Here is a 27876-nt window from a genome sequence, read left to right as displayed (position 1 = left end):
GGCGAACCCTTCTGGTAAACCCTGATACATTTGTATCACTTTTCAAGCATCACATCTGTATGAGAATGATAGAAAACAACAACGGTTATTTGAACTGCACATTTTAATTAAGTTCAAAATGACTGTGAAATAATCGTCGTCTGACAATAGTTAAACACAGTAAATGAGAAATAAATTCAAAAGGGAAACATAATGCTTCAAGAATATTTCTGACAATAAAGGTAAGTTGCCATTCACTTCTTACAATAGTACAATAAAAGTGAACAAACAGTGCAAGTCACCTGTAATCGACAGGCAACAACAATATAGTGTTTTGTCGATTTTATACCCAGTATTAGGACAAATACGAAATAACAATAATTAGAAAATATAACACACCAAACTTCTAACATACAAACACACACAAGCACACTTCCTACCAACAATCCTGGAGTTGAATGTTCCAAGCACTAGAATTGTAAAGTCTCCACTTTAATGCCCATTTAAAGTTACTATGGCTATTTCATAAAATGTAGCAATACTTTTTTCAAACAGAAAAACATCAGATTACATGAAGTCATTAATTATCTCGAAATTCGCCCTTAAGTATGCATAAGTACAGAATAGGCACAAATTTTAAGCCTAAAGATTTGCATGTATTTCCAAAATTTAGATCCAGACTAAAGTTAAGACATAAATGCTGACCAAACAGCTAGCATATTAGAGTGGAAAAGATTGTTACTGTACCAATTACATAGCGCACCGCACACACAGACTTATACATATATTTTAAACATCAACAAAATGTAAATCAACATTATGTACAACATACAACATCAAATGTTACAAAGTTAAAGAATTCAAACCACCTTACAGTAATTATACAGTGAAGACAAAGTTTTATTTACAATATTTTCAACATGATCCATTTTTCATACATACAATGTATAATTAATAAACAAGATCACCCCAAGCGGGTGACAACGCTCATCGTTTATTCTCAGCTGGTCAATTGGAAATACATGACTATTACTTAAGCCTGAGTTATAAGCTTTACTAAGCATGTGTACTGTCGCTGTTAAAACGTCCGAAACTCCTAGTATGACACCAAGGCTATGACATCTCTTCGTTTTTTTGTTCTTCCAAAAAACAGACGAGCAAATTTTTCTGTTTTCAGCAATGTGATTTTGTTTGAAGGATTGCTACACCAAAACAACAGTAATTTGCTGACCACTCCAGAGTTCTTGAAAAACTCAACATAAAAGTATTTTTTTAAATATACAAATTTTGGGAAAATATACAAGTAAGTTGAAATAACACATTTCCATACTGCATGACAACACGTTAATGCAGTTGACATTTTGAACCTAAACCACTGCCCTCCTCATGCAAGTATTATCAACAAATACATGTATTAAACATGTTCCACTGTTTATAATCATGTACAACAAATACTATTAAACATAAATAATCAGCACTTTTTCTTTCATCCACACATTTACATGTACATCATCACAACAGGACGCAAAGAAAACAATCTTTAGTGTTTTTTTATACACATTTCACAAATATTTAACATTTGTATTACAATGTCTATTATAATGTCTATATACAACACCATAATAATGGCAAATAAACATAACATTTGAATTTCTGACTAACTGTTTATCCACTGGCCTTTTTCTTCTGAAAGGTTTATTTCCATTAGCTAATATTACACTGTGTGAAAAGATGCATGCAATCTTATTGTTTAACAAAAAAGAGTTTATGGTTACTGTATGTTATGTTTTAAATAAATTTATGTTTTTTAATTCTGTAACGTAATTTAATGTTTGTCTGAACGAAAACATTTAGCCAGAAACATACACAGGAAACACGAATATTTACACCAAAACATACATGTATAACCATCTCAAGTACAATTATTTACATATTTACAATCAATATATACAAGGAATACAATTACAACACTTTCATTTATAACGAGCAGTTTATTGGTTTGAAAGTTACTTTACATTCAAACTTCAAAATGTATTTCCATTGGGTTAAACAAAATATCAGTGAAAACATCAACATGCGAATTTCAAGATAGAATATGTTTTAATTTTTAATTATAAATAAAATGTATAATATCCACTGAGGTCTCAACTGTTATAACATCATATATATTATCCTTTAATAGTGGACAAATGATGTGTAAGCTATAGTTAAACTCTCGATTTATCACCTATTCAACTGTTTGTCTGTGATTCTCTTTCATGATCAGAGTTGCAGGCTGTAGTGTTGATTCAATATGTTTGTGAGGCCCAGTAATTCAAACAAATGAACAACAACAATTACATAAGCCATATTACTATACAGAAAATAAATACTGTATATGGTTCTTTATTTCTAAGCCAGAGTTCAAGTAGCTACATTTTAGATAATATTTCAACCAGTAACTTCAACATGAAATATGGTTGTATTTAACCGTAAGTGTGAATCATAATTGTAAACTCTGATATGTGGTTACCGTGAAGATTTATGATGAGTCTTGCAAGTGAATCGTGAATGATATGAAGATGCTGGACTAGAAGAAAAAAAAAAACGGTGCAAGACTTCATATTTTTATAATGATTGACTGTTTCAGATAAAATCTTATAATTTAGTTCAACTGAAGAATGAAAAAGTAGATAAATAGGATAATTACAATGATGCACTTCATACTGTTTAACTACATTTTATGTAAGACAACAGCAGAAATGTGTTCTGTGGAGGTGAACATGATATCACCATCTTGTTGTGTACATTATTGGGCCTCAAAGACAGGCTAATGTAGCTATTTTGAAATGTATCATCGCTATTCAATACTACACATCACAATCATATTTTTTTTAAATTTGACTCCAAGGATAAATCCCAAATCTTCTCATTCACGTGACATTCTCCACAAGACTCATTTTTGCTGACCATCACATGGCATACTGTGAAAACATTTACATTCCACAGTCAGTCAACATGAGCCTTAGTTGATCAGCAAATTTCAGTGCATGGGATGTGTAGGTATTCTGTTACCAAAGCAACTGATAAACAGAGTACAGAAAACCAACAGACTGTTAGCATACAAGTTATCAAAGCCAAAGTTCCTTTCTTAGTAAGGTAACTAATCATTTGCATAAGAAGTCTCACATTTTAGAAGTTACAGTATAATAAGTCTTGATGATTATGATGAAAATTAGTGCCAGATATATTTACATTAAAATAACAATGATTGTTCAAAGAAGTACACAAAAACTCTATGATAAACAGTCATGTATCTAAATTGGGTGACTAACTCAGTCAACAATTTAGTAAATTTTGATAGAGAACAATAATTGACAGAGAACAACAATAAAGAAGTTTGATAAATATATTAACAACACAACATACAAATAAAGCATTACTGGTATCAGTGCTCAAGTACAAAGAATGAATAGAGAAAACATTGTGATAAATAACACACATATGAAGCCATGAGAGAAATCATATGTTAAGCTATTTTTAGCTTGCAAAATAGAGCAAAACCCAGCAAAATGGGCCTTGAAATCACATTTTTTAATTATGTTTGGTACATATGTATGATTTTACTATTGCACTTAATATGATAAGGAGTGTAAGGTAAAAATCCACCAGGAATTTTGGTCCACTGGTTTGTCAGCTTGCAGGAAAATACAGCACTTAATAAATAATGGAGCAGGAACTCCAATGGCAGTGATTACAAGGCCCATATAACCAGCACGCAGTAAACCAATCACCAAGATACAGGGTCACATAAAATATCATGTATGGACCAATCACAACCGCTCTATTTCGTCAAGCGTGAGCACACGCTGGCCTTGCACGGGAAGCGGGGGCATTGTGGTGAGGGAGGTCTTGAGCACATCCGAGCCGAACCACTTCATCAGGTTATCCGGCTTGCCCCCCATCGACACAGGCAGCTGTCCAGGGGATATAGGCCCATCTACGTAGGGGAAATAACGGAAAATGCTTTTTAATTTTAATGGTGTTAAGATAAAAGAATGAAATACGTAGTGGATTAAATGTGCTCTTCCCTTGTTGGGAATCAAGTAAAATACCATTAAGAATGGGTTGCCTGCTATACAGTTGGATTCAAATTGAAGGTTAATATTCTCTGAGACCTACTGCATGGAAAAGTTTGTTCATAGTACTATGAATTTTAGGTCATTGCTTATTGATTTTATTATGATAAACACTCCACAATAGGGAGTATTCCTTAAGGACGTATAATTTAATTACTCATTTCAAGTCAATTTTCATTGATTATGTGTAATCTGTTTACAGTTTCAAAATACAAATGAGGAGAAAAACCCAGGAAGTATTGCGTGACAAGTCAGGTGACATGTACGAATAATGCCTCGAGGTAAAATAAACACACCTTTGTTGTTATGACAGAGTACTTAAGACTTGTGAAATATTGAATGTTTAATGGGTATAATTGAAAATAATCTGATCAGAATAATTGAAATGATGTAATATTTCAGCAGATAATTGACAGATGAACATCTTAAGGCCTAAAGATCATTTGTAGTATAATTTGTTATACATACACTGTCAACATAATATTTTTCATTCTAAAACACTAAACATAATTAATGTTTCAGCAGTTTCTTTCAAATTCTAACATTATACTTATAACAACATGTTTATTGAATACTGCCTCTTGTTAATTGAATACTGCCTCTTGTTTTTACCCCGAAAATGGCATCAAGAATGATAACAGAAGCATAAAGAGTTTTATCACAACCAGGCAAAAACCAACTTGTATAAAAATAAACCAGGAATATGAGAGTGGCATACTTACTTTTGTGCTGTAGCCCTTGTTGTGTGAGGGTGCGGGGGTTGAAGCCATGGCCAGGGTAAGGGCTGGGGATCATCCCCTGGGGCATCTGGCCCCTAAGGGCCCGCGGGTCCAACATACGCTGCTGAAACTGGCCAACACCTGTAGCATGGGAGAAGATATTGACAGGTCAAATTAAATATTCGAAGGATTGTTTCTGGTCCAAATATCACAAAAATACTCAAGTAAATGCTAAATTAAATAAAATTATTTTACGAAATAACAACAAAGCTTACTTGTTTTTCACAGAAAATCTTAAATGTTTTTCTCTTTTTATGAGCAATATTATGAGATATCAAAATATGATCATTAATTATTGGATAAATCAACTTTTTGTCTTATCATGTTGAGCAAATTGCTCAAGTAATCTTTTGCTCCATAATTATATTTCTTAAAAATAATTCAACATTGACAAAATATGTTTTAATTATTTGAACAGCCTTAGAAAGAAGAAGCTTTCAGAAAAAGTAAACCATATAGGATTTAAAATCATGCAATGCTGTTATGTGGTGAAATGAGTTGATATCTAGAATGAGAATTGTCTAAAGTATGTTTATGATATTGAGGCCAGGTTTAGCTGCATCAACAGCTGTAAAAAATTGTACAGTAGCAATTTCTTATGTACACGCTATCTTTTCTCCCCAAACTACTGGTCAAAAGCTGCATGTATGCTTTCCCAGATGTTGTTTAATCAGACACAAGTCACTTTGCAGTTCAGTTGTTCATCAATCAATATGCTTTGAGCTTCAACTAAATTTCTTTTTTATTAATTTACACTCCAGATTGTACCTCTTGGATGGGCTCCCTGCATCATCTGCTGTACAAGGATTGGGCTTGAGCCTGTGTTTCCCAGCTGGCCTTGACCTAGCATGGCAGACGTCTGCATGGGAAGACGACCACCTGGAGTACGGAACGCAGATTTAAAGAATTCTTTAACCAAACTATTGAGCACTTTTTCTTTTTATTTATCCCAAATTAAGTTAGTGTTATTTTTATCACTTCCTGACAAAGTGTTTATTCACAATTTATGAAAGTGATACTACTCCAACAAATGGTATATGAATGATAGTCAAAACAGTACCTAGAGATCAAGCTTATTGTTAGGATTCTTTACCACATGAACAATAACTAATCACTGCCTATCAGCCTTTTAGAAATAAGTCAAGACTTTTACTGTTGGATTGAAAATTTGACAAAAACCTTATTTGGTTATCTGAAAATTGGCATTGATTATCACTAACTAAATCATTGCTTTACAGCGTTTCAGTATGCTTTAATAGCGAAAATGGTGCAATTTCCTGTATTTTACAGGGAATTTAAGCAAGCCTTTCACATCATAAATGAAGAGGGAAACCTGATTGTAAAGCAATTTACTAAGGATCAGTTGTCAATTGCTGTTAATGAATTATTTTTGGAATAAGTCAAGTAACTGTCATAGTTGTAAACAACTCATGGTTTGCTTTTTATGCGGTTTGTTTACATCAGCACTGGGGTTTTATTTCTACATCAACAATGTTGAGGTAATAAATAGTTTGTAAAATGCAGAGTCTGCTGATGCTCTTGAACAAAAAGGGCACAAATCAATAAACCAGGACTGGTGGGTCATGCAGTCAGATTATTGTCCAATTGTCTAAAGGCTTTGTTAAATTAGGTGTTTGGGGAGATAAATTTTGTCAATGCATATTATTATTATAAATATTCATATTTCTGTTTTAAATATTATCATTTTTTTTTAGATATATGAGATATACTCCCGATACGCCTTCTGGCTGTCAATCAACCATTACGAAAGCAGCAAAGCTGTAAAATGTCAATGTTGAAAAGAATTTTGAAAAGGCTTGGTGTGGTTGGGATTAAGGCATTTCGGTGAAATTAATGTATGAAAGTTATAAGCCACGCAAGCTGAAAGCAAGTCAGGCACTATAGGCCATAGAGGCCTGGCGGAAACCCTGCTTGATCTGTAATAATCACCACTTCCACCATCACTAACCTGGTACAGGCATGCCATAGGCTGCAGGGCTTGGGTTGGTAGGTCGGGGGACAATGTACGGGGAGGTTGAGATCTGTTGTCGTTGAAGGAGTTTGGCCATATCAGGGGGACTGGTGCCCACTTGGTGGCGCTGGGAGTTTGCTGTCTGCAGGATTGGGGCTGTTGTTGCGGGTGTTCCAGACAGTGTCAGGGTACCTGCGAGGAAGATCATGTTTATTTCACAAACATATAAAGTGCTTCTCCTCACAAACATATAACATGTTCCTCCTCCCAAACATTTAACATGATTCTCCTCACAAACATATAACATGATTCTCCTCACAAACATTTAACATATTCCTCCTCCCAAACATTTAACATGATTCTCCTCAAACATATAACATGCTTCTACCCACAAACATATAACATGCTTCTCCTCACAAACATATAATGTGCTTGTCCTCATATACATATAACCTGCTTCTCCTCCCAAACATATAACATGCTCCTCCTCACATACATATAACATGCTTCTTCTCTCATACATATAAGATGCATCACCTCACATAACATATACCTCACATACATTTAACATTCTTCTCCTCACACACATATAACATGCTTCTCTTCACAAACATGTAACATCCTTCTCTTCACATACATATAACATGCTTTTCCTCACATACATATAACATGCTTCTTCTCTCATACATATAACATGCATCTCCTCACATGACATATACCATGCTTTCCTCACATAACATATAACATGCTTCTCCTCACATACATATAACATGCTTCTCTGCACAAACATGTAACATGATTCTCCTAACATACATATAACATGCGTATCTTCAAAAACATATAAACATGCTTCTACTATTTGAAAAAGTTGACCCTATTTTAGGCTCAAAGTACACTTAACATTAACCTGAACAGTTTTTTTAGAATTTGCTTATATGAGGAACAACTATAAACTAAAAAAAATTGTTGGTTTCAGACTTGTCAACATTTGTTTTGATTTGTATATACATTTCAAAACTACATTTAGTGTACCTTTGACAATAGGCCTGCCCATGGCAGAAAGTGCAGATGTTACTACAGCCATGCCTGCACTCACGATCCCCGGGCTCTGTTGCCCTAGCAATGCTCTCAGCTGCTGTGTCTTCACTGCATCAATCTGCGTGGAGTATGTAGAAAGATTCGATGAAACACTTGGTCAATTCAAATCATCAGTTCAAATCATTTATTTGATAAAAACACTTGGTTTTATGTAGTATTAAGAAAAAGTATGATACTTAAGTTAATGGTAATGAAATTGAAGAAACATGAAATTGATGAAATACACAACAGATAAAAAAAACATCTATAAAAAGAGACTTAATAAAACCACAAAAATGAACTACATGTATAGTAATGAAAAACACACTACTCATTCTGACTTGCAAGAGATGTTTGTCAGACTTCATGCCCCATGAGCAGTGCTTTGTCAGAAACATTTGGGTTGAAGAAAGCTGTTTATTATCAATGGTTGCACAGAGTTTTCAGGAAAGTGATCACAGTTGACTGAAACCATGTATTATCTACCCCACTCATTTTAACCTGCTATCAAAGGCCACCAAGCACTGAAGTATGGTAGACCTAGGTTCTATGTTAATGTGTGGACAAAATCTCCATAAGATTGTTGACAAAGACTTTACTGTACCTCAAAAACAATTTGGGTCAACAACTGGTTTAGGGTATCCTACTACTGACGTTTCATAGTCCTAGGTAAAACCATCACGAGTTATTATGAGGACAAAAACTGTCCACTGTGACCTTTGATTCAATAGGGGTTATCTACTGGTCAAGGCCAACCAATCACAAAAGTTTCTTTGTCCCACGTCAAAACGTTCTCAAGTTATTGTGCTGACATGACATGGTCTATTGACTGATGACAGACCATCCGACCTACCAACATTTGCAAAGCTATAATTTTGTGCAAATGAAGAAAAGATTTAAACATGCATCACAAAAAAATAATGAATGCAATATCTATTATAAATCAAGAAATGTTTGTAACAAAATGCCCCCTAAGTACCGCTTTGTCAGAATTATGTTGAAGATTAAATAGATATGTCTTAGGAATTAATGCAGTGATAATTAGTGGTTGCAAAAAGTTTTGACAAGACTGTTGAATGTGACCATGACTGATAGACAAAGACCCCCTGAAAAAACACAGAAGGGGTCATCTACTTGTCTAGGACAACCTTCCACTGAAGTTTCATGGTCCTTGGACAATCTGTTCTGATGTCCGAAGAATGCTAAGGGTGACCTTGACCTTTTACATCAGAAACAATAAGGGTCATGTACTTGTCAAGAGCAAGCATGATCTACTGACAGACCAACAGACCATTCGACAGACTGACCTACTGACATTTGCAAACCTATATGTCTCTGTATTATAAAAAGGGGGGGGGGGCATAAGGCATAAGGACTAAGCTTAACTTGACTGTTCACATCAATCTATGTTGACAAGTATAACATCCTGCCCATGCACACATCTCCACCACCACAGCAATGTCTAGGTCTTATTTGGGAACTGATGATTGAATGAAGTCTTTGTAAATTTCTACACTAGGGAGATGGGATGAATTTATCAAATTAAACACATAACATAAATCCATTTAAATTAATAAAATATCGCTAGAACCATAACATTGGTAAAGGTGCCATGTTTTAGTATCTTTTACAGACTATTGTTTTCAATTTGAGATAAGACTTCTATAAAACTTCAACATTGACTACTATGTGTACTTTTTATAGGCTCTGGTTAATATAAGATGTATGGTATGTACGATATATTAGAGAGAAAATAAAATACTGAATGTACACAAGGCACACACAATCTATAAAAGGTACTGATACAAAAGAGAGTATGCAAGTGTTAAATGAATATAAGTATACAAGTAGATTACACTGTGTCTTTGTGTTATATAAGGATTAAACACATGACTAGAGACTGAGAGTTGACAGCAAGACAGTCTAGCACACTACACCACAGGCGGCAGGCTATAAGGCCAGACACTGCACACAGTGGGCACGTGCGTACCTGATCGTGTGTTGACTGTGTCAGGGGCGGAGGCAGGGGGGCAAGGGCCGCAACCCCGGGGCTGAGCAGGGGAGGCGGGAGGTGGGTGGAGACGAGGGGTGGCGGAGGGGGCAGGTGTGTCAGATGATTTGAGTTAAATGGCGGCAGGATGCCTGGAATAACTGTAGCGCCGGGCGGCAGCACTGACACCAAGTTGGGCAGAACCTTGTTAGGGAGAGGTGGCGGCGGCACTGCATGGATCATGGAGGGTGGGGGGATGCTGGTGGGCGGGGCAGCAGACAGGGAGCTGGGCATGCTGCAGGAAGGGTACTGGTCGGAATGGGCTGGGTCGACTGTGCTCCTCCCCTCGGCTACCTGATCCTCCCGCAATTCTGTTAGGATGAAACAACATGGTAAATGCTTTGCTAAAGCCATTTCTAAGAATTGTTTTATATGCTTCAACAAGCATATTTGCACCTGAAAATTCATAGAGCACACAAAAAACTTAAATTTAAATTGGCTTGTTTTCATTATTTTAAATAAAGTTCTCAGTTAAAACTAGAACAGCTGTTTGAAGCACCACAATCAAAGTCTGATTTTGTACACACCTTCAACTTGTCATCTAAAAATTCTTTGAATAATTCTTTCGGGAAATGGCCTTGAAAAAGTTTGTGATTTAAAATAAATGATCAAGGGGACATAACATGAACTTTCAAACAAATTCAAAGATTCAATCAATCTTTCAAGACAAAGTTTTGCTGAAGGAAAATAAGAAAACTAATAAAAACAACATGTCTCTCTTTCTGAAGGGAGACATAATTAAGGAGGCAAGTCAACATTAAGCATCTGTGAAAATGTCTTGGGGGATAATTGCAAAGCCATTTACCATTGATAGAATTGCATTGCACTTGTCCAATCAAAGTGCATAAAGTTAACCGTAACATCGTAATGCCAAGCAGTTTAGGCCAAATGAATATCAGTTTTTTTCTATATAAAAAAGATTTGGTGAATGTAAATTAACTCCATACAACTGACAAAACAAATAACATTTTCAACTATATTTTCCATAAAAATGTTAAAAAAAGTACTCTTTGTAAGTTCAGAATTCAGTTAATGACTTCATCATTCACTTACCACTGTTTTCAACATCAACACTATCTCTGCGTAGTTTTTCTTTTTCCTCTGCTTTTTCTGAATGCATTTTCCTAATCACGGATGTTGGGGTAAAGGCCACATTGACTGGAGCCTAGACAAAACATAAAAATCTTAAAAACAAATATATAACGGAAGAGTTGTCTAGTTTTGACGTCTGGATATGAATGAAGTGGTGTGTAGGTGTCACAAAACATAGTTAGAATGTATTTCTTTTTCACAAATACTCCCGACAGTCATGTTTTCAGAAAGTGAGTTCTTCGAACCTTGGCAAAAACCAACAACTCATAACTTGATATTTCACCTATTGACTTTTATATACAGACAATCATCATTTCCACCTAAATATTGATGAAATTCTCCCATATGCTTGCTAAGTTAACACTCAATAATACTGACCACATAAACACTAAGTAACACTTCTTTAAATGAATGCAGGTCCAATATGAGTTGTGTACCTTTGTAGGTGTGGAAGTGCTGGCGGCTGGTGGGATGGCAGCGGTGGGCGTTGCCATGGAGAGGACACTCATTGGAATACCAGCAACATTCCCTGGGTTCGGAGACTTCACTCTGAAGAGGCATAAACATGTTAAAGTAAAACCGGTGTAGCTATTTGACTTCACTGTGAAGAGGCATAAACACGTTTATGAAAAACCAGTGCAACACTGACATCACCCTGAATCACCCTGAAGAGGCATAAACTTGTTTAAAATGTAAAACCAGTGTTACTATATGTACTATAATGATTTATTCAATGGATGAATTGTGTGATCAATGTCATTATCAGATATGAATGCAGTTGGGCTGGTTAAAGTACACATGGAGTATGATCACGCGATGCGTTTCTTATATTTGTACCAATAGTTCATTATATCTTTCCAGAATTGTAAAAAAATACTAATTCATTTAAGAAAACCTTACATCAATTTCTTTAAGGAATGAAAAATGAGGTGTAAATATAAACATGTTATGAAAAGTAGTCTTCCAATGTGTATGTCCATAAACTCTTCTTTTTTTTCTTCAATTATTCAGAAAACATACCCAGGAAGCTAAAGTGTTGTGATGTTGTTCTTTGAATTTTGACTTAGATAAAGGCTCACAAAAGTACACACACATTCATACTGTATTATACATGTATATTTTATAGCAGATCTGGCTAGATATAGAAAGTGGAGCATAATTATGGTGTGAAGCAAGCCTGTGTTATATACCTCTCCTGTTGTTTCTTGTAGAATCTTTCTTTCTGGTCCTCGAGTTGTTTCTTAATGAGGGCGTTCTGCAGTATGGCCTGGGTGTGGACAATCAGCTCCTGGGGGCTTGGCTGGCGTGGCACTAACGGTGGCCGGATCGTGTTCTGCTGCAACATTAAAACATGAACATTTTCTATTGAAAACCAATTAAGTAGTCAGATGCTATTGTATTATATATACCAACACCCTGCAATGCATGTAATGAAGTCCCATTTTTATGGGTAACAGAAAGACCTGTGTCATCAGTTACATGTAACTCAAGACAAAACAATCTTATATCACTGTCTGCAGTTTGATTTACCATTTTCTAGGCTTTGAAAGATTAAATAGAAGAAGTGTTGAAACTCTGCCCACATGCATAAAGTTGATCAAGTGCAAGTTAATTCATATCATGTGACATAATCACTGCTATTTAACTTTCAGACCGCACAGAAACTTAAGTCTTAGATATTTGGGTGCACCACTTACATGGGTGGCTTATAACAAATGTGAATAACAAAATGACGCAGTGACTTTAGACTTTTTAGGGACCTGCTTTTACTTATAAGTCACTGCTCGATGCAGTTTGGGTAGAACACCATAACCTTGTCTTTAATACAAAATTAATATCATAAACATGATATGTTTAACTGATCAACAACCATGTTTCGCTATGTAATTTAGAGAACAGTATTATTTGTTACAAAAGAGAAACACATACATCTACAGAGAAAACAAATACACATGATATGCTGAGTTGACTTACCGTGGAGCTGCTTGCAGGTCCAACAGGGGATTGTGATCCCCCCTGTACTGGGTGAATGGGTGATGGAGCACTCAGGTGCGTCGGAGGCTGCTGGCTGAACACTGAAACAGTATGGTTGTGTTGTTTGCATTGTTTAATATAGTAATCATAAGTTAAACGGTGATATTTACTATCATTTAATAATTTTAAGGGTTTATGCTTTTGCTATAACATTCCCACTAAATTCTTAATTTATTTACCAAATATTCATCACAACAAAGAATTATAAACATCGGCAGTTTCATAAATACAAGGCAGGATAATGAAGTTGCAAAAGCAGGCATGTTTTTATACCCTTACAGTTTTACACCTCAGGAATAATCATAATCATTGGTAGTTTCATAAATGCAAGGTAGGATAAGTTATGATACTAGCCATGTATAGGGGCAATGTACTCACTGATGGGTGAAGGTACTCTGGGAGTGCCAGGGGCTTGCCTCTGAAGCAGAGCGGACTGGATCTGTGAGGGGGAGGGGCTAGGGCCCCGGGGCGAGGGCTGGATCTGGGGTACCAGATTCACCAGGGAGACCCCTGCAGGTTGCTGCTGCTGGGGTGGGGGAGTGGGGGAGGCAGGCTTTGTAATGATTGTGGGGTTGGCCTTGAGGAAGTTCATGATTGGGTCACCAGTGGAGCTCCGCCTCTCCTGGCTGCCAGCCTGTGGGGAGAAAGAATCAAGCACAGAAAATATAAGGGCGGTCTCTTTAACAGAGCAAGCAAACAATGTTACATTGTTAACATAAAGCCACAATATTTATATTTCCATGATGAAATATGATTACATTTTTTTTGCAATATTATAATATAAGTACTATTAATATATATTAGTAATACATGTATAAGCAGCCTATATGCACCAGAGCCTGTCTTACCTGTTGTTGTTGTTGTTGAGCAAGGTGGTTGTTGGGCTGGCCAGGGTTCATCTGGTGTTGGTGGCCGGGTGTGATCTGGTGTTGGAAACGCATGTTATGGATTGCCGCCTGGCGCTTCTGGAGCTGCTCCTCCTTGTTACGCTGTATAGCCTTAAAAACAATAGTTCAATGGCAATAATGAAGATGTGTTTTGTATTCTACATCTTGAAAAAATTAAATCCCTAAAATTCTACTTTGAAAAACAGCGAATGTTTCAAACTTTGGTTCAATAATTTTTTCATTTGTTGTAAAGAGTAAACTCAATTCTCTATTCATTCCAACATTCAGTTCTTCTGGTAAGAGTTAAGCAGTTGTCATTTTGTGACCGCCGACCTACTTGCTTTTGTTAAAATGTTTGTTCAAGTTTTCTTGTCTATACTATAAAGATTGGACTGTTACCATGTGTCGTTATTTAAATACAAATCATACTGCCACACATTGTATAAAACTTGTTAATATTACATCTACAAATTATCTTTAAACTTGTTTCAATCATTTGATTTGTTAAAATTAAAATACTGGATAAATATTGACCAATCAATAAACATTTTTGGAAACCAAATCAAAGAATTAACCAGTTTTTAAAACACCTAATTGAATGATAACCAGCCATTTGCTTAAAAACATTAAGGTGAACAAATATTTGTCTTACATCAAAGAATTGTTTCTGTGCTGCTGCTGCATCATTCATATTGTTCGCATTAGGAGGCATCATGTTACCATGGAAACCATCCATCATTTCAAACTGCACCTCATCCATATTGCCACGCTGTATATACAGGGATATTCTTTGTTTTGAGAAGTTCAATAATTTTCCTTTCGCAAAAACATGCGCACATAAATTACAATACCGAACATTTATTTTAGAACATTACATATAAATCTCATTAACAATCAAACCTTCAAAAAGTAGTTCTTTATAACAAACACATGTATAAACTATAAATGTACACAATAATATTCAACAGAGAAATCTGATTTGCCTGATAAATGTATCAAATGCTTTATTATTCAAAGTACCTGTAGATGGGCTTGCATGTTCATGGTTGGATCAGCCTTGTTGATCATGCGCCCATGTATGGGTTGTTGGCCCTGCTGGGGGGTGGGATGGGTCTGCATGCCAGGGTGGGGTCCACCATGGAGAGTCATGCCACCCTGCTGGAGGGCACTGGGAATGTTTGTAACTGGGGAACCTCCCCGAACCTCTCCCTTCATCTGCTGGACGGAAAGTTGAGATTAATGCATCACTTACGAATATAACCCTTTATTGAATCAAATAAATGCAGGTGTAATATTCCATACAACTACAGGCCTAGATCCATCTTAAAGTAGTGATAGTTCTTCAGGTGCTTAAGAAATATGACCAAGAGTCACGTATATTTCTGCTACTTACTGTCATCTTTGGAGACTCCGCACGTTTTACATGGCCAGCTTGCATGAGGGAAATGAGCTTGTTGAATTTGGTCATTTCCGTGTTGAACCTGGTCATTTCTGTGTTGGGAGACTCGATGGGCCTAGCCTCACCAGCCTGCATCAGGCTAATCAGCTTATTGAAGGCTGTCAGGTCACTCCCATCACCCTGCTTACACACAATTGCATGTTTATATGCATAATGACAGATATAACAAAAACTCCTAATTCACAAAGGCATATAAAACAAGACGTTGATAGATGATGTTATCAGTTACAACTTTTCAACACTAATATCTACATAAGATAAAGAATAATTAAAGCAAAAGCAATGACCAACATCAACATCATAAGATAATTCAGCGGATAGTCAACTTTTATAGCTAAATGTTTCTGTAGATTTATTAATAATTGTAACAGGAATAAGTATACCTGTGGTGAGACCCTTCCGTGTGGTGCATGTGGAGAAGGCCTCTGTGCGCTCCTATGGTCCGCAGCCTCCCTGGACCTCTGTAACTCTCCCTCCAGCTCTGCAACTGTTTTCACCTTCCCTGGAACACCTGTTGAACAACATATTCCAGATTTTAAAGTGTCAAGATGCACTAAGGCATACCAATCCAGGCAACAAAAAAAATCCCCTTTTTTTTCATGCTTTAGTTATGATTGGTCTAATCTATGATAGGCTATTTGTTATAAAGACACACTTTTATCCCAATTGTCTTTCATGCATATTGGAAAGGACTTATGCTAAATATGAGAATGATGATCTTTTTGTATATAAATGAGCTTGATGAAGCACAGTATTCAAGATGAAGTTAGTGACTTTTTTACTCATCAGATTTTAATATACTAGCAATATCTCTAAAATCCTATGCCTTACTAAGAGGGGAGTTAAAGCCGGGCGTGGTGTTGCCACTACTGGAGTTGGAGTCGATGCGACCAAATAACAAGGCCTTCAGCTTGGCCTCAGAGTCAATTGGGGAATTTTTCATACCAGATGCTGAAAAATGTACAGAAGAATATTATTAATCGGTATCAAGTTCTTCAAAATTATTTCAGAGATAACTAGAACTGTAAGCCAAAGGCTAACGAATACCCCCCAACCCTTCCCTGTCTAGGTTGTTTGCCCTGGCCTTAGTTATGGTATCATTAGAAAGCACAAGGCAATACATTTATTTAGTTTATTTAGAATACCTATTACTGAATCAGGGACTGCCATGGCACTGCTGGCAGGATATTCCAAAATGAAGGTGGACGGGTGAATTTGGCAGTCTGCCAACCCAATTTCTGTTTACCCACCCCCACCCCTCCACACATGAGTACCAAGGAAATAATACAGGTGTGAAAAATCACATATACAAAGGTTCACATAATGGTCATGGATATCCATGGATATCTGAAAGTTTGTTGTTTCTCTCATTTTCACCATAAAGGGGTCATGACACCTGGCAGGATATTCCAAAATGAAGGTGGACGGGTGAATTTGGCAGTCTGCCAACCCAATTTCTGTTTACCCACCCCCACCCCCCACACATGAGTACCAAGGAAATAATACAGGTGTAAAAAATCACATATACAAAGGTTCACATAATGGTCATGGATATCTGAAAGTTTGAGAAAAATATATTGAAAAATGACAAAGGAGTAGGCCACCAAAGCGAATATTACCCCACTCCCACCCACCTCAGGGGAGATAACAAACCTGTTTCTCTCATTTTCACCATAAAGGGGTCATGATGAAAAATGACAAAGGAGTAGGCCACCAAAGCGAATATTACCCCACTCCCACCCACCTCAGGGGAGATAACAAACCTGTTTCTCTCATTTTCACCATAAAGGGGTCATGACTCCTGACAGGATATTCCAAAATGAAGGTGGACGGGTGAATTTGACAGTCTGCCAACCCAATTTCTGTTTACCCACCCCCACTCTCTCATTTTCACCATAAAGGGGTCATGACTCCTGACAGGATATTCCAAAATGAAGGTGGACGGGTGAATTTGACAGTCTGCCAACCCAATTTCTGTTTACCCACCCCCACCACCTCCCCCCCACACATGAGTACCAAGGAAATAATACAGGTGCACAAAATCACATATACAAAGGTTCACATCATGGTCATGGATAGCTGAAAGTTTGAGAAAAATATATTGAAAAATGACAAAGGAGTAGGCCACCAAAGCGAATATTGTTACAAATTTAAGGCCTGTATGCACCTAACTTCAGGACTTTTGATGGTCTTTTTAAGGACAAAATCAATTAAAGGTCTTTTTAAGGCCATGCAAACATTCTGATTAATACAGGTGCACCAAATCACATATTCAACAGTTCATATCATGGTCATTGACATCTGAAAGTTTGAAAAAGATTTATAGAAAAAATGAGAACAAGAGATGTTTGTCAAACATTATGCCCCCCCTGAGCGCCATGTTGTCAGGATTATATGGACAATTGAATGAAATATGCATGGACCGAGGGCCATGGGTGCAGGCATTGTCACGTTATCACTCGGACAACCTTTTACCATTCAAGGTCACTGTGACCTTGACCTGTGGCCTGATGACCCCCAAAAACAATAGGGGTCATCTACTGGTCAGGCCCAACCTCCATGTCAAGTTTGAGGGCCATGGTTGCAGGCATTGTTGAGTTATCACTCGGACAAGCTTTAAATTATTTTACCATTAAAGGTCACTGTGACCTTGACCTTTGACCCGATGACCCCCAAAATCAATAGGGGTCATCTACTGGTCACGCCCAACCTTCATGTGAAGATTGATGACCATACGTCTAGGAATTGTTGAGTTATCACTCGGACAAGCTTTGGTCTACCGACATACCGACATGCCTGTGCAAAGCAATATACCCTCTTCTTCGAAGGGGGGCATAAAAATGTGCTTTTACAATTTCACTTTTGGCTACAATAGTATTTCAGTCTGAAATTGTTCATTTTTTAGTTTCGTTCTAAAATGCCAAGTCAGTAAAAAAAATATGGACAATCAGAAAACCTTTTTTCAGCTTACAGTCACACTGACCTTGACCTTTGACCCACTGACCTCAAAATCAATAGGGTTCATCTGCTGGTCATGACCAATAAGCCTACCTAGTATGAGGTCCCTGGGTCAAAGCGTTCTCAAGTTATTGATCGGAAACCGTTTTTCATGTTAAGGTCACACTGACCTTGACCTTTGACCCACTGACCTCAAAATCAATAGGGTTCATCTGCTGGTCATGACCAATACACCTACCAAGTATGAGGTTCCTGGGTCAAAGCGTTCTCAAGTTATTGATCGGAAACCGTTTTTCATGTAAAGGTCACACTGACCTTGACCTTTGACCCACTGACCTCAAAATCAATAGGGTTCATCTGCTGGTGATGACCAATACACATACCAAGTATGAGGTCCCTCGGTCAAAGCGTTCTCAAGTTATTGATCGGAAACCATTTGGTATTCCGACCGACCGACAGACAGACCGACCGACCGACCGACCGACCGACCGACATGTGCAAAACAATATACCCCACTTTTTTCAAAAGGGGGCATAAAAAATGACCAAGGATTAGGCTTGACAAAGCTGTATAATTTTTGCCTATTTTAACTTATTCAGGGGCCATAATTGGAGACATGATCATGTGATTCCAACCACAATCACAGGGGCAAATGTTCTCACCATGGCTAAAAGTTTGAAAAAGATTCATTCAAAAATGACGAAGGAGTAGGACGAACAAAACTAATTTTACCCAATTTAACTCATTAAGGGGCCACAACTCCACTCAGGATCATGTGACTCCCACCAAATTCATGGAGGCAAAGGTTTACATCATGGCCATTAATATTTGAAAGTTTGAAAAAGATTTGCTCAATAGCTTCAAAGAAGAATCCTGGACAAAGCTAATTTTGCCCAATTTAACTCATTAAGGGGCCACAACTCCACTCAGGATCATGCGACTCTGACCAAATCCACGGAGGCACAGGTTTACATCATGGTCATTAATATTTGAAAGTTTGAAAAAGATTTGTTCAATAACGACAAAGATGAATCCCGGACAAAAAAAAAACGGACGGACAGACGGACAGACAGACAGACGGACAACCCGATTCCAGTATACCCCCCCCAAACTTTGTTTTGGGGGGTATAAAAATAGCAAGAAAAGAACTTCTTTTATTAATGTTATGCATATATCTGACAACTTACGACTAGACCTATTCCTTTCCATAGCAGTTGCATTGTTGATTAAAGCAGTGACCAAGGCATTATTGTTAGGGGGACTAAACTTCTGTGTGACTGAACCAAACTCGATCTGGTGTTGTTTATCACTGGAGGCAAAGGGTGAAAGAAAACTGTGCCGGTCAAACATGGAGTTGGCCGAGGGGGATAGGGGAGAGGGAATCACAGGGCTTCGGGAACCATTCAACAGGTCTGAAGCAGAAAACATACTCAGACATAATTAAATGATACTGTAACATATTTCAAATTGGATATTTTACCCTTACTAGTACGAAGCAGATTATAGCGATCGAAACAGTTTAGCACAATGGCAAACTAGCAGTAGAAAAGTTCAGGTAATTTTACCATTTAGATAGCCAAACTCATCCTCATCAATGGCTGTTGAGCGTAGACTGTTCTCCCGACTGCGAGACTGATGCTCGTTCCCACTGCCCCGAAACATGTGAGAGAAGCGGCTTCCTCCGAACCCCATGTCTGCCTTCTCAGGGATCTCCTCTGGTACCTGACAGATTGGCGAACACTAGGGTTAAATCACAATCTTAGAAAGGAACTACTGACGTATATCACACTGCATAATCTACATTCTATCAATATTCAAAAGATGAAGTTATTAAAATTCCAGTACATTTCTAGGAACATAAATTTTAAGAACATAAACTCACCTTATTTGCAAGGCCTGGAATGCTAAGACTGTTGTAAAAGTCATTGAAGTCAAAGGCTGCCATTTGTGACGGGGACTTTCTTGGAGGATGGTCAGCATCATTGGTCTCCGGGGAACTCGACTCATTCGTCTCCAGGCTCCCATTTCTGTCAGCTACACTGATACCTGTAAACAAATACACATTCCATTCTAATTTACTGGAAAACATAAATGAAATTCTCAATGTTATCGCTCAAGCTATTTGTATATTTTGAAATGCACTTGTACTTTTTTCACTTGCAATGTAACTTTATTACTAGTACAAATGTATACCTTAAAATTGACAAAATATTTTTTTTTGTATTTATTTTTTTAAAACCCTTCTATTATCAAAAAACATAAGGAGCACTCTAACCTTACCCCAACATAACTCTAACAATAACTCACCCTAACATAACTGTAACTAGAAATTATTTTTTGCAGAATCATGAGGGGTAAACTATAAGCGCTGTACCTGGCCCACCAATTGTAAATTCATGACATACATTACACATTTCCACCCTCAGAATCCTGTAAAGCTACCTTCATGGTGTTCCTCTGTATCTGACCCCACCCTCTCATCAGCCACCTCCTCCTTCCTTCTCTCCTCCCGCCTCTTTTTCCGACTGCCCTGTCCTGAAGAGTCATCCACCCTATCACTGTCCCGCCTCTCCCGCTCAAACCCATGCAGCTCAATTGTATCGGTCTTGCTAATTGGCCCACTGCTGAACCACTCTGGCTCCTCCTCATGTCGGTGGTGACGATCTTGAATAACATTTGAGAGATTAACTCAACATTGACAAAAGAAGATTCTGTGTACCATTTTATGCTTCCATATCTTTATCTAGTATTGCAAAAGAAATTGGCAAACTGTGACAAGATATTCCCATCAAAAATATGGATGTTTTTTTAAAGTTTGTGTTACTTAAGCCATTCAAAGACCATAACTCTAAGTACCTGGGGCCACATGGCTGATAATAGAACTGGACGTGATATCTGCTCTTACACATATTGTCTAAGTTTGGAGATGATCGGACAAAAGTGTATAAGGGCGGACAATAAAGTTTGTGTTGTTTTAGCAATTCAAGGGCCATAACTCTGAAGTGACAAGGCGACATGACTGGTTATCAAACTTGGCCAAGATGCTTGCCAATACACATTGTCCAAGATTGGTGATAATCAGATAATAGCAACTCAATTTAAACCGCAAAACTGATCAGGGATGTGATTGACCTAGCAGCTGAAGGGCTGAAACCATTTTGGCAATGGAGTTTTGGGGCGCTTAAGGCCCCAAATGGGAGTCATAAAGGGTGAACCACCCTGCCGCAGAAGCAAAGCTGGCTTTTACGAATCCATTTTGAGGTCTCTGAAGACTTTGATTATGAAGCAAACTGGAATGTCAACACTAACAACAAATAAAGTAACAACCAAAAGCAACCAGGAGCCATTATATAAAAGAAATCGGCAAAACCATCAGATCCTTGTTGATGGATGCCATCTGACTGCCAGTCGCTGCTTTCGATAATATTTCTTCTCACAGATGTACACATGTATTAAAATGGAATGTGATTTGTCAATTTATATTCACTCCTTCAGAATTTGAGTAAAAGAATCTGCTTACTTACTGTATCTACTACCCCCATGGTCTCTAAAGTCCCTATCTCTGTGCTGAAATTAGAAACAATATGTTGGCTTGTAGAAACAAAACATACAGACCCAACAACAATTCTTTATATCAATTAATACCAAAACATTTAAGACCACATTCAAATTCATGGAAACAAAACAGATTTTAGCTAACCGTTCGATCATCTTGGTCCCTGGTTGCAAACAGCCTTTCTCTATCATATCTTCTATTCCGATCATCCCTGTCATACCGCGGGTTTCTGAAGTCGCGATCTCGTTCAATGTCCCTGGAACTCCTGAAGTCTCGGGGATCCTTGTCCCTAAAATCTCGCAGATCTCGAAAGTCCCTTGGATCTTTATCTCTGAAATCACGAGTGTCCTTGTCTCGGAAGTCCCTGGTATCCTTTTCTCGATACTCTCTTGTTTCTTTGTCATGATGTCTTTCATTTCGCTCCGCTCTTAAAAACATAACATCCACAATTACAAAGAACTGTTATCTAGTGCTCCTCTGTTCAAACTGCTAACTGTTTTGTTAAAAAGCAACATGCTTGTAAAATAATTATATGCTGAAGATATATAAGGCTGATTATAACTGATGTTGCAGTGCCACAAATTACCTGTAATCACTGTCACTTCTTTCCCGTGGTCTGTCCCGATCTATTTGAATTCTTCCACTGCCAATCCTTCTTTCTCGTCTGAAAAAACAGCATTTATGACTGAAGTGTTTCAGTTTACAAAACAGCATTCAAAAAATATATTACAGTTTAATAATATTTAAACATTAACTAATTAGAATACAAAACTGTCTCAAACATTCACATTTGTATTATATATTATGCTCTTGTTTTTGTGAAAGGGCCGAGAGCCTTTTGTACAATAAACTCTGAAACATATTATCAAAGTAAGCGAGAAAGCTGAAATATGCTACACATATCGATTGTAATTTTGAGTATGTCCATCAAATTTCACGAGATTATCTGTATTTTTTAAGCTATAGCAAACATAATTTTTGCAAGCTGCAGTTTAGTCTTCTATGACAAATTGACACTTTTTCTAAGATCTCACCACTACCAAGATGTAATGTCAGAAGTTCTTTTCAGACTAAGCATTGAAAAATAACAATAATTTGAAGAACATTACTTATTCCATAATGAAATTCCACAAATCTGCTTCTATTGCCATACCTATCCCTCTCAACCTCGATGTTGCTGATTGCTCTCTGTAGTAGAGGCTGCTGAGACACGTGACACCCTGTGCCAAAACTGCGCCGCTGGGGTGACAACACAATCGCATCTTTCTCTTCCTTCAAACGTTCTTTGGGATCAAGAGATCGTTCACTTCCTGCAGAGAATAAAATTATGCCAAAATTTCAAATAGTATCAAAATAAGCGAAACATTACTAAACTTGCCAATGTTATAATAGTGTGCAACTTTTTAACTATTATTACTGAAAGAACAGATGAACTTTTTTTATTGAAATTCATTATATATAAAGATGAATGATCATTTTACCTCGCAATGAAAACAAAATTACCTCGCAATGAAAACAAAATAACATCACATTGAACACTCACAATAATTCACTGGAACAAACATACCTGAGTTTTTTCTAAACATGTCCTTGCGTTCCCTTGTTTCTCCAATGGCGAGAGGGGAAGGCCCTCGCGATCCCCCTCTACTGCTGGTGTTACCTCCTCCGCCAAACGAGCGGTGCCATTTTTCTGGATCCCATACTCCGTCAACACTAAAAAGTGATATTTGTTTCTTTAACCAGTCACTATTTAATTTAGGCTTGAAAATATTTGCAATAAAATAATTTAGAATATTCTAAATGGACATAACTAGGGTTTCAAACTGGTATCAAAAAAGTCCTTTTTTTGCAATTAATTTACTTATCATGTTCCGCATTAACAAACATGTGGGTGATACAACTTAAATGAATTAATGAGAAATTAAATACAAACTAGAAAACCAAAGCTAAACAGAAGTTCTTACATAAAGTCTTTTTCCAGGCAGTCCGGGACAGTGTTCGAGATGGGTGAGGATCGAAGGTCATACAACTCATCCTGTTTTAAAAATAATTGTAAATTTTTACAACTGCATACTACCTACTAATTGATTCAGAAATGGATAATAATACTTACATGTATTAACTATATCACTTTATATAAACCTTTATAACAGTTTATTCTGGGTAACATCAAAAGGCTTATATATTGCTCAAAAGTTTTTAAAAAACATAACATGTTTGTTTGATTCCTTAAATATTTCATTTTTATATATTATTTATAATTTACATGTATGAATAAAATATTATGTTCAACTTGCATGGTATTATATATAAAATAAATATGCATGAAAAATAAACAAAGTTTATATAAATACAAATAAACAATGTATCATTCTTTTGAAAACATGAACCTGTAGGCAAAACAAGTATAACATGTTAACTACCATACTTGAATGTTAATAATCTGTGACATAACATTACCATGGAGTAAATGTATGTAGGCATGGTGCCTGGTGTGTCAGAGCGCAGGTTTTCTTGGTCCAGAGATCGAGGAGTGGCCCGCCCACTACCTGCCTCCGAGCTCCCACGGTCTGACTCACGATCCATCTCCCCCCTCAACCTTGAATATCATTGGAATTTACTTCACACAACAGGGAAAAAATCTCAAAGATTTATACTCACATATTTCGTAACTGCAGGTCCTGAGCAAAAATATGAGAGTCCCAAGCATAGTTTTGCACATGTATTTTTTTAAAACAATGCATCCTGCTGATACATGTTTAAGATATAACTATATTTGGCTGAAAATTACCAAAAAATATTCAAGATAGCTCATGTTATGAATATATACATCATATCTGAATTAGTAAATTACAAAGTCCTTTTTAATATTAGAATAAAGGAAAAAAACAAAACCTTTTCATAAATTATCATTGTCATAATCTGTTTAATAATTGCAAAATAAATAAGTGTTAGATTGAGAAATAGTGCCCAACACTAGGCAATTCCAGCAAGAAAACAGTGTCTGACACTAGGCAAATCAAGCAGGAAAGAGTAACTATGATGTGAAGCTAGATACAAATGACGACCAAATGTTATAATGCACACTACTCCTATTGAAATAATTATATATGGAAAGACAGAGCAAGACTCACTTAAATAGAACAGTGATCGACAGTGATCAAAATTAACACAAGCCTGCAAGCATGAATCAAACATGGGTTGTAATACACAGTCGATGGAAATTAGACTTTTGGTTCAACAAGCCCGAATTAGTATACTTTTGCTTGGCATCAAATTTTTGAACAAGCCCTGCTATATAAAATTCAGAATTTGAGCAAGCCCGAAAGACATTTTACCAGTGCAGGGCTTGCGGGCTTGTGCTAATTTCGTCCACTGAATACATTTTGGGCTTTGCTAAATGTTTATTCAACAGGTTTAAGAAAAATCTTACAACTATATGAACATATACTATTCAAGCTTGTTGAAGAAAACCTCAATTTGTCCACTGTTTAGATGTTTATATTAATGTACATTTTAACTTTTTACAGAGATCTCATACCAGTGCAATATAGTACCTGAAGACATCGAACCACAACCACATTAACATGTACTCAGGGTTCCCCCTGGGTTCTAAAACGTTGTCGCCACTGTTTCGCGGGGGGGGGGGGGGGGGGTCCACTTACGGGTCCAGGGCAGTGCCATTGTGGGGGTTCAGAGGGGGCAAAGCCCCCTGAAGCTCATGGGGTTTAAGCAGTTTAAGAGCCTTAAATTGCATTTCATTAGTACATTGTCGTGCAGAACATTATATAATATTGTTGTACATGAAGCACTAGATATTAGCAAATTGTTATTCTATTGACAAAATATATGGACAAGTATATAAATAAAATAAAAAAATAATGAAAATATTGCCAAAAATGCGACATATACATCAATAGGTTGATTTCAGTCTAATGCCTGCATACAATAGTGTCATTAAATTAAAGAATACATTTATGAAATATGAGATAAATTTAAAATAAATTGCATCTCAAAGAAATATACATTGTCATGCTAAGGCCATACTGTCTTAATAAAATAGTGTCTACTCTTTACTCCAGCCAACGTATTGGAAGCCTTATCAAATGGGATGTAGTTCTTTTTATTTGTAAGCATACCCAATGACTTCTGTTAATCCTTTTGACACTTTTTAACCCCCTAATATGCTGCATTTATAGCAATTACAAAACGGAAAGCAAATCTATCTTTAGCGCGTAAACGTCAACCTAGATTTGCATTTTTTAAACTAACACGTTAATTACGCAAAATCAAAGCTGTCGAGCTAAATCTTAAATTTTTTTGCTAATAACAGACACACTAGTTAAGGGATGTTATTGTTAATCCGTGACAGCAATAAAATTCCGCAATAATTAGCGAGGTGTTGACTGGGCCGTGACTGCTTGCCCTAATCATCGGATTTGTTGTCGCACCAGCAGATGCGCTTGATTTATGACAGTGACAGAATTGATTATACTGCTTATGTCATTTTAGGAAAATATTTTCATAAATTCGCCAAATTTGAAAAGTTGTCGCCACTTTTGCGATTTTGTGGCAAATGGCGACAATGGCCATTTCCAGCGGCAACCCTGGTACTTAACACTTGTAAAAACCTCTTTATGAAGTGTTTATGTCGCACAAAGTCTCCATGAATTATATTGAAGTGGTACAAAGTTTACAAAATCCAATTTAAATGAATGTAAAACAAGAACTTTGATCATTCAATAATCATAATATACAAAAAAAAGAATTTGGCAAAGGGTATGTAAAAAAAATATTCAAAGCAGGAATATTCACCCTGTGGCGAGTTGCATAAGCCGTTGGTAGTCTAAAATAATAGACGTGTTATACGGGATTCTTCCAATCCTTAACGTCTAAACGGGAATGTGCAAAAAACGGGGGTGTTTTAAAAATATTGAAATTGTTTTAAGTGAAGTATTTTATGGTTGAAATTGATCATAAAGAGTTATATTCATATTTTACCATGTAAGTGAAATGCTATTTTGCACTAAACAAGCATTTAATGCATTAAAACAAGTTGTTTAGCTTTCCAATAAAACGAAAGTTGACTGACACAGAAAACAATTATGCGAAGGGGAACAACTCGATACAATCGTAATAACTCGGCCTCCTCCGACAAAGCTCGAGATAGACCTCGTTATACAATTGTAACAACTTGGCCATGGCCGAAATGTTCCGAGCGACTGAAAACTGTGCCCTGAAGCCTTGCAGGTGCCCTTCATGTATATATCGTTATGTTTTGACAGAATGAAATGAAGAAAAGCAGTCAAACTCATAATTATAAGTTGGATATTTAATTTTTGTGTACTGAACTAATATAAAATAACATTATCTGGTAATATTTCTTGTTTTTTTTTTATATTTTATAGACTCTATATGCTTTAACCCGGAATCCTGATCGGAACAACTACCCACTTTTGATACTAAACAATTTGTACGTGAAGGATTTGCCATATCAAAAATCTAAAAAAAATCCGCCAACGTACAATTATTTGGACTACTCGCCCCAAGTGACATGTCATTTTCCATACATACCCGAGACAGCACTAGAATGTGGTTCCTTTTTGGACTGGATTTTTCTTGGTATTTTTTGCGCCTTTGCCTCAGAATCAGTAGTAATTTTCAACACAAAGGCAAAGGTCAGCTGTTAGAAATTGAAAAGGTGCTTGATGGAGAGTTGTTTTGTTCTTTAGTTTATCGATGACAACACAAATGGCTTTATTATCAACTGTGGTTCTGCTTGTTGACACGAAACTTAATCAAATAAAAGTTACCGTTACGAAAAGGACAGTACACATGAAAGGTATTTCTACAAGTTTACTCAGAATAACGTCGATTTACAACAAGAAAATTTACATTCAACTCAAGTGCCCGGA

The 27876-nt window shown here is 36.8% G+C and overlaps 1 protein-coding gene across 8 annotated transcripts; it reads right to left on the bottom strand.

Annotated features, from left to right (window-relative positions):
* Window positions 1-91: 91 nt before the first annotated feature.
* Window positions 92-27876, bottom strand: LOC128230525 (eukaryotic translation initiation factor 4E transporter-like). 8 transcript variants are annotated; one of them, XM_052942856.1, is made up of 29 exons: window positions 27536-27876; window positions 24422-24560; window positions 23926-23996; window positions 23529-23674; window positions 23115-23271; window positions 22548-22625; window positions 22106-22388; window positions 21930-21972; window positions 20848-21069; window positions 20288-20451; window positions 19971-20127; window positions 19593-19817; window positions 16279-16398; window positions 15831-15958; window positions 15382-15570; window positions 15009-15206; window positions 14641-14757; window positions 13950-14099; window positions 13480-13735; window positions 13042-13142; window positions 12258-12403; window positions 11505-11616; window positions 11029-11140; window positions 9916-10286; window positions 7881-8004; window positions 6846-7040; window positions 5645-5755; window positions 4820-4957; window positions 92-3958 (listed from the first exon to the last, which is right to left on the bottom strand). In XM_052942856.1, exons 2-29 carry the CDS (start codon window positions 24545-24547, stop codon window positions 3792-3794), a joined length of 4407 nt encoding a protein of 1468 aa, XP_052798816.1. In that variant the 5' UTR covers window positions 24548-24560; window positions 27536-27876; the 3' UTR covers window positions 92-3791. The 8 variants fall into 8 exon arrangements, with proteins under 8 accessions (XP_052798816.1, XP_052798820.1, XP_052798822.1 ...); XM_052942860.1 differs by having other exon boundaries at window positions 10120-10286; XM_052942862.1 differs by having other exon boundaries at window positions 10270-10286.

Source organism: Mya arenaria, chromosome 4, assembly GCF_026914265.1.
Source record: "Mya arenaria isolate MELC-2E11 chromosome 4, ASM2691426v1".
Lineage (NCBI taxonomy): Eukaryota > Metazoa > Mollusca > Bivalvia > Myida > Myidae > Mya > Mya arenaria.
The sequence above is the reverse complement of the archived record's forward strand: the minus strand, read 5'-3'. Positions and strand labels throughout refer to the sequence as shown.

Bases quoted from the DNA above. Each gene is read 5' to 3' on its own strand.
- LOC128230525 (XM_052942856.1), bottom strand. From the start codon at position 24,547: ATGGATCGTGAGTCAGACCGTGGGAGCTCGGAGGCAGGTAGTGGGCGG. The intron at 13,143-13,479 runs GTGAGTACATTG...ATACTGTTTCAG, and splicing joins CAGAGTACCTTCACCCATCA to TGTTCAGCCAGCAGCCTCCG. The intron at 8,005-9,915 runs GTACGCACGTGC...TACTCCACGCAG, and splicing joins CACAGTCAACACACGATCAG to ATTGATGCAGTGAAGACACA.